The 8,162-nt window shown below is 42.3% G+C and overlaps 1 protein-coding gene across 3 annotated transcripts in view; it reads left to right on the forward strand.

Moving 5' to 3' along the window:
• Window positions 1-7,037, forward strand: part of NMRK1 (nicotinamide riboside kinase 1) — a 39,651-nt gene extending 32,614 nt beyond the window's left edge. For all 3 annotated transcript variants that reach the window (XM_019517439.1, XM_019517440.1, XM_019517441.1), the window contains 3 exons: window positions 1,082-1,188; window positions 4,650-4,733; window positions 6,919-7,037. In XM_019517439.1, coding sequence (XP_019372984.1) covers window positions 1,082-1,188; window positions 4,650-4,733; window positions 6,919-6,971 — 244 coding nt within the window. In that variant the 3' untranslated portion in view covers window positions 6,972-7,037. The remainder of the gene's footprint in view (window positions 1-1,081; window positions 1,189-4,649; window positions 4,734-6,918) is intronic.
• The last annotated feature ends 1,125 nt before the right edge of the window (window positions 7,038-8,162 follow it).

Raw genomic sequence — 8,162 nt, forward strand, 5'->3', positions numbered from 1 at the left:
AGCCTATGAACAGCTGCCCTGAGGTCAGGGTATGTCTAGGGAGGTTAAAGTATTCTGCCACAGGCCTTTGATATAATAGCAGCTCAGAGCAAGGTCTGAGTCTGGCTTTGTTGATTTGAGTGGCTCCCATTTTGGGAGCATATTGTAATTATAATTGTAGGAATCCATCTTCCAGATCCTTAAAGTGTGTCGGTGGGATTGGAGCAGATACAGCTGTAATGTAGAGTTTGGCTGTAGACAATGGATGTAGTGGTGTGTTTAGGCTGGTGGGGTGACAGTAGCTGTGATGGTCATTTGATTTCCGGTACAACACGGTAGCTGTTGCAAACCTTTGCTGTAGTGTCTAGGAAATGAATTTGCTGTGTAGAGTATTCCAGAGTTAGTTTGTTAAAGTCCTGGTGACATTTCTCTAGAGATTTCTTCCCACAATGAAGACATCATCAATGTACCTTAGGTATATTAGGGGGAAGAGAGGGCAGCTGTGGAGGAAGTGGACCCTGCCATGGTCCAAAACTAGGCAGTAAACCTTTAAAAAAATGACTTGAATGGTAAATTCTATACAGTGCTTTGTATACTATACTACATTTCTATACACTGCTCGACTTCACCCTAACACCACTACCTATGTCTGCCTTACTTAAGTCAATTTGAGAGTTTAATCTTTAAAGTATGAGAGCTCAGCACTTCTGAAAATTGTTGAGAAGCCAAAATTGCTTGTTATGTTTAAAAACTTGGAACAGTGTGAAAAAATGAACTTTTAGTGATTTATTTTGGTCCTTCTTGTCTAACACATGAACTAAAGGTTATGACAAGTTAACTTGCTTTTACCTGGTCTTTTACTTGGAATGATTCACAGAAGTAGACCAGGTAACCTCATAAAAATCACTTGGGCAATATAATAATAAACCATTATGCCTGATAAGCCTCCTTACACGTCAACCAAAAGATCCACAGCTTTCCCCCACTTGAAGATTTCAGATAGAGATTTGTACTATAGCACAGAAGAGTATACATGTGCCCACCAGAAAAACATAGTAATATTGTGAAACTTGGGTAAAAAAGCAAATCTATTTTTCTGCAGTACCAGAGTCTATCACCCAGCAGACCCACCAGGCTACTTCGATGGACATGTGTGGCCTATGTATTTGAAACATAAAAGTGAATTTGAAGAAAAGACAAGCAACATTGGTATGGTGTATGTCATCTTTACACACACAAATTAGTGTTCCCCCTGTAAGAGTGAGCCAGGGGCTCCTGTTACTCTAAGGGAGAAGCTGAAGCAGGGATGTCACCAGGTTGGGGAAGGTTACATATTACGGGCTAGCTGCCGGGGAGTAAGCAGCCAGGGACCCAAAAGCTGCCATGTGCCTATTGCAGGGCTAGCTGACTAGCAGTAAGGGAGTGGTGCGGAGCCCGGGTTAGGCAGCAAGAGCACTGGCATTAAGCTGCCCTGGAAGCTGAGGGGCCACACCTCCATCCGGTCAGGAAAGCACCTGGCCAGAAGCGGGTAGCCAGGGCATATAAGCCCAGGCCCCTGAGGCAGAAGAGAAGTCCAGCCCTAAACTTTGTGAGAGTGGCACTCCTGCCAACTCAGGCTGGGGGGTAGTAGGAGCTGCAGGCCATGGTAGGTACTCCCAGGGCAGAGGGAGCCAGAGAGTGGGAAGATGGCCTGAAAGTGGTATGATGACCCAGATGAAGGGACTTTGAGTTTAAAGTGATTTGTTCTAGTTGATACTGGATATGGCTGTCAGGGGTGGAAAGGAGACCACAGCGGTGCCTGAGGAGCACACTGTGCTGTAAGTCCTGCTAGGGGTAGGGTCACAAGGCACAGGCAGGCTAAGGCCAAAAAGGCGAGGGCCTGAGCCCAGAGGGTGACAGGAGCAGCCTGAGGCTGAGAAGCCCAGGACCTGAGTCCTGAGTGCAGTGACAAGGTGGCCAGGGTTTGTCAAGAGGCTGAGACTGAAAGCCTTGGCCAAAGCCAGTGAGCCTAGGCTACCAGTCTACAGCCAGAGTAACCTGTAGGCTAAGGCTAACAAGGATGAAATCTATACAAGGGAGTAACTGGCAACCAAATGACATTTGTGAGGCATGAGCAGGGCTGTAGGGGTGGAAGGAAGCCACAATTAGCCTTTAAGGCAACTGGTGCCCTGGGGCACAGACGGGATCAGGAGGGCCCCACTTAGTGCTTGAAGGGCAGGACTGGGATCAGCTGCATCCGGGAGGGACCCACGGGCCAAAGACCAGACAAGGGCTCACTCCGGGACCCTGGGACAGTCTCCCTTTATCAACAGAAAATAATTCCACCAAGGTGTAGCAGGTGAGAGGAGAAGGGAGGGTACCCAAGGAGCTGGAGTGGTGCAGAAGCCATGGCCACGCCTGGGATCTGATCCTGTCACACACTGGCCTCCCCACCAAAAAAAAATTGTATACTTTTTCAGAAACTTGCATGGCATTTGTGCAAAAGGTTTAGATCCATTAGCTCTAATATTTTTAGTACTCTTTGTGGTAGGAATGTCTTGTCTCTCTAACATTTACAGCTGAAAACAAAACCACATTGGTCCACTTGATCGGTGAAGTCCATGAAATGAGCGTGTGTGTGTCCTGTGATTAAACATACAGTCACAACGTGTATTCATCAGTTAATGCAATAGAGCAAAGTTTAAAGTGTAGATTTAGGTCTTGAATAGAACAAGGTTACACAGATTTCTCCATGTGCCTGTTGTGTGTATTGGCACAGAGGCTGGCATTAGAGGGTGCGTCTACATGTGCATGAATGTGCTTTAGTTAACGTTCATTTAATCTAGTACCTCCATTGTGAGGTACTAGGAAAATGCACATTAGCCTGTCTTAATGCACATTAACTAAAGAGCATGCTTTTTAAGTGACGCTTAATGCATATTAGCCTGTTTTGATGCACATTAAGTAAATAGCACTGTTTTTAAAGTGATGCTTTAATGTGCATTAAAATAGGCTAATGCACATTAAAGCACACCTGTAGACGTACCCAAGAATGGTAAGCTATGCAAAGTTATTAGTGAAGGTAAATTAGCATAAAGTTTGCTTGTGCTATGAGTCTGACCATGCAACATATTGGGCAGCTCCTGCAGGTTGCTGAACACTTTTGAATTGCACTGAAATAGGAGTCAATTACATGCAAGACTTACCAGGATTAGGGTTTAAGCCTTCCCTTCTGATATTGGTTGATACTGTGCCAGTCTTATGTACCAAAAAGATTAAAGGTGAATTTCACTGCAGTGAAAATGGCCAGTGCATCAAAAACATATTATGTAGAACCTCCTCCAGGCCCTCTCCATGGGGATGAACTGTACCAAGATGGGGGAATCTGTTGAAGTCTGTGTTTAAATTTATGCGAGTATGTGAGAGACGAGGTTGTGAAGAGAACAGAAACTATTACAAAAACCTTTAGGGGCCAGGTCCACTTGGTCACTTGTAAATGCATTACGCTGGAATTACAGGGCATGTTGTCATACACTATCCTTATCTATACTCACTTGGCTCCCTTGAGACTAACGACTCCTAGCGCTGACTTACAATTGTTTTAAAGAATCTTGAAATATCTTTGCTTTAAACAAAACAAAACAAAAAAATGCCCAGCTATGAAATTAGTGGAAGATTGATATTGTAAAAGTGGCTCTAAGGGTATTTTTTCACTGTTAAGAGAATTTCTGCTTGTTTCTGTTACTTTACAGAGTTGCTGCTCTTTTCTCTTGAATGGAGGGTAAATACAGGATTACTGTTTTTCAGACTAGGCAATAAAGAAAGAGCTTAAGAATTGCTTGTTTGTTAAGACTGATTGATATCACTATGAGTGGTCAAAAGCCCATACTGGACTTTTTCAAAATGCTGGATGTCTTTTCAGGAGAAGGAATATAAGATTCCAGAAAAGTTGTATCAAGATTACTTAATAACTGCTTACTCAGTATTGTGAGAGACAGTAACTCAAATTAACTCTTCCAGCTCTTTGCAAAGGGCTACCATGTTCATGGGAAACTATTTCTGCTGAATTGCTCAGTCTACCATAGTCCTGTGTTCTCTATCTTTTGGGAAGTTTGTGGGCCAGTAATATTTCTAGATTAGGCTCAGATTTGGGGCTGGATTGATCCCCTTAATTGTGTACAACTGAAATGGTATTGAGGACAAATATTATTTCTGTTGGAACACTATCCACCAGGGGGTTCCATGGGGGTTGTATTAAGAATGAAATACTATACAGATGTGTTGGAAGTAACAAACTATATCATAGAATCATAGAAGTAGGGTTGGAAGGGACCTTGTAGATCTTCAAGTCTGACCTCCTGCCTGAGAAAAAACTGGGCTCAAATGATCTCAGCTAGGTAGGCATCAAGTGTCCTCTTAAAGACCCCCAGGGTAGGAGCCAGCACCACTTCCCTTGGAAGTTGGTTCCAGATCCTAGCCACCCTAACTGTGAAGTAGTTCTTATGGCTGTCTAATCTAAACCTACCCTCCAACAACTTGTGGCCGTTATTCCTTGTTATGCCAGGGGGTGCTAGGGGAAACAAGGTCTCTCCCAAACCCTTCTGGTCCCCCCTAGTGAGATTATAGATGGTCACCAGGTATATTATAGCATAATAATAGTTTGAAATCCTTCTTGTTTTCTTCTATCTCAGTTTATTTGGATGGTACGGAATCCCAAGAAGAGCTTTTATCCCATATGTATAATGATATAATACAGGAGCTAGAAATACAGAAAAGTAAGTAGTTTTATGGGAAATTGTAATGGGAGAGAGGAGGCTCATAGTAACAAAAATCTACATTAACATTGAGTAATGGACTCCAAAGTAATGATTTAATCATGAGAGAGAAGAGAAAAGTAATGTATGAGTTTTCACAGTCCTCAGTTCTACACCATATTTGTTTTGGGTTTTACAAAACTCTCTAAATTCCCAAATTATTGCAAAGGGAGTGATTAATCAAGTCAAGCTAAGGTTCTCTTTTTAGTTAGATTTTTGCTACTTCTGAATATTAAAAAGGAAATAATTAAGTGAATCCTGGCACTAAGCTAAATTGAGTTTGTAAAGGAATACAAGCTCAATCATTTTTGAAGAGCTACAGGAGAAAAACAATTATATGAAAAAGAAAGCTTGTATTCGTTTTAATAATTGGTACCAGAAGTCCAGTGTATAATTGTTATGTGTAATAATTAGACTACCTTTGTGAGATTCTTGTGTTGCACTGAATGTATACCTACATTCTCTGCACATACATTTTTGTAGCTATGTATATCTACATAGCTCTGTGCACACATTTTTGTATCCCTGGACACTGTCGAGTTTTTTTTTCTTTTTTTTTTTTTTAAGCCAGTCATTAGCAACATTGTACTTGGGTATTTATATTTTGTGCCTTATGAAAACTCTGATTTTAGTGGCCTTCTAAATAGTTGCGTGTGAACTTTACTAATAACAAAAACATTTAGAACAGAACTGGAGCAAAACTCAAAGTAAGTTAATATCTTGATGGTGGCTTTATCCCAACTCATAGCCTATGTAACTGACAATCAGAAAGAAGGCCATCACAGGTATCAGTTAATCACCTGAAAATACAATGAAAATGTAAATGAAAAAAATTAAAAATGCAGTCTGTCAAACTGTCTCCCATTGCCTTATGAATGAAAGAGAAGTTCAATGTCTTTAATCAAGACTAGATGCTAAATATAACTTGTATCATGGCAGCTTCAGAGCTACACATTAGGGCTGTGCGAAGCTTCGGGCGATTTGAGTTGGAGGAGATTCAGCCTGATTCAGTGGCCGAATCTCCGAATCTGAATTGAATCAGGGGACCAATTTAAAGGTCTAAATCGATTCAAAGCTCTCTGAATCTTCGGCAAAGATTCGAAGAACTTTGATTTGGAAAGTCCCCAGTGGCTGCAGCAGGGAGCTGCAGTCATTCGAGTTGGTAAGTACTAGGGGTGGGGGAAGGGAAGCTGGAGGAGGGGGCAGGGGACCATGGGGGGAAACTCTGCCAGCCCTTCTGACCACCACCTGCTCACCCAGCCCTCCCATGGCTGCCCCCCCACCCCAGCTTGATACTTTAAAAAAGTGCTGTCGGGCAGGGGGCAATCTCCGCTGCCCCCCACGCTGCATGGGGGGCTCTGCATGAGCCCCCTCAACCCTGCTCCCCCAGCCCCCCACAGCTGCTCTGCCTGCTTTGGCCCTTTAAGAAAAAAAAGCCAAGAAAAGCCCTGGGACTTGCTGCTCCTGGTGCAGCCTTGGGGTTTGGGGGCTCCTACAGAGCCCCCCATGTGGCGCAGGACAGCGGGGGGAAGCAGGGCAGAAGCGGTGAGTCTGGGGGTTTCTTCAGATTTTTTTTTTCTTTTTAAAGGGCTGGAGCTGGCTCAGGCATGGCATCTGTGGGGGTGGTGGGGGGTCGGAGGGCTCATTCAAAGCCCCCCATGCAGCATGGGGCAGCGGGGATCGCCCCCTGCCCAGCAGCGCCTGCTAATCTGGGGCTTCCCCCCCCCCCAAGTGCTGGGAGCTGGGGGCAGCCATTGCCAGGCTGAGAGAGAGGTGGGGGATGGGCCTGGCTTGGCTGATTTGGAGATTTGGCTGAATTAAATCAGGACAGCGATTCAAATCGCCAAATCGAATCACTGTCCCCCGAATGGGCTGAATCCAAATCCAAAGCAAATACTAGCTGCTTCGTACACGCCTACTAGACATGTTGAATGATTGGGTAAACTTAGAAGTAAAAGATGTGTTTGAAAGTTTTTGAGAGAAAGTGGTAAAAATCTATTTTAAGCCAAAAATGTGTTTTGAATTGATTTGCGCATTAAGGGAAGAATTTCTAATCTTGAAGTTTGGACAGACAGTAATAATTGTGGTAGATAGATACCCTATAGTATCTGTGAATTGATGTCTCTATTTATATTTTCTTTTTTAGGTGAACAGGTCACAGCACAACGTTTTGGAAGTTCGGATTCTGTCCGGTACTAAGTATTTTATGGTGCTTAGCAAATAAGCTCTGAGAGCACAATAAAATGTGTTGAACTCAATACATCATCAAGTAGTTTTAGACAATATTTTTGGCCTTCTTCCCAAGAGTGATATTTCTAATCATGCAACACACTTCAACCTTGATTTAATACTTAATCATAAAATCATCTTATACCTAGAAAACTAGCCCTGAATATTTGAGAAATATTGTGTCATAAGCATATATGAAAGTACATGTGCACAGTAGAATGTGTAAGGAAACTGTTTTTCAAATATGATTTCAAAATGATTGCATGAGTAATATAGAAAAAATAGAGGTAATAGCTGATAGAATCATATAACAAATATTCTGCGATCAGCTGTGGTTAAGAAGTCAGCAACCATTTCAGAACATCATTTTTTTAAGATCAGAGAGAGAGAGAAAGTTCTTTTGCTTTCATATGGTGTTTCTTATACCACAGCAGGAATATTGTGTATGTCTTAGAGCAGGGGTGGGCAAAATGTCCCTGGGCTGGATGTGGCCTGCCAGACCATTCTATGCAGCCTGCGGGGCCCCTAAAAAATTTAGAAAATTAATATTTAGCTGCCCCTGGCTGCCTGTCATGCGGCCCTCGATGGCTTGCCGAAACTCAGTAAGCAGCCCTCTGCCCAAAATAATGCCCGCCCCTGTCTTAGAGTCCTCTGGAAAGGAAGACTCTAGTGAATAACAATTACGCTACTAGAAAGAATTGGAAGATATTAAGAAAGGTAGTTGGAATGGCAAATAAATTATCAAGATTAAAATTTGTGCAGTCTGGAAAATGGAGATTTTGGTGGCCTGAGATTTTGGTTGACAAATGCATGAAAATATGCGACAAAAATGAAAAGGTAGGAAATCTCACCTAATTACAATTAGAATTTAACATACTTTAGAATGCAGAAAACATAGATCAAGGGTTTTATAAATATAATAAATATTTATATAAGCAAAATTAGTTCAGTTCCTTAGTTGGTCTAAACAATGTGGTTTTTCTTTCCTGCTCTCGTCTCTTAACCACATTTCTTCTTGTGATTTCCGATAAATGAGAAATGTCTTTCCTTTTCCTTTGCATCATTCTTTTATGCATGTGTAAGCCACAATACACAGAGACAAATCGTTTGAAATAAAACATGTCAAAGATTGCCTGGGTACTCTAATCTTAAAAGGATCCA

This window comes from Gavialis gangeticus, unplaced genomic scaffold (assembly GCF_001723915.1).
Source record: "Gavialis gangeticus isolate Ggan-Ray unplaced genomic scaffold, GavGan_comp1, whole genome shotgun sequence".
Lineage (NCBI taxonomy): Eukaryota > Metazoa > Chordata > Crocodylia > Gavialidae > Gavialis > Gavialis gangeticus.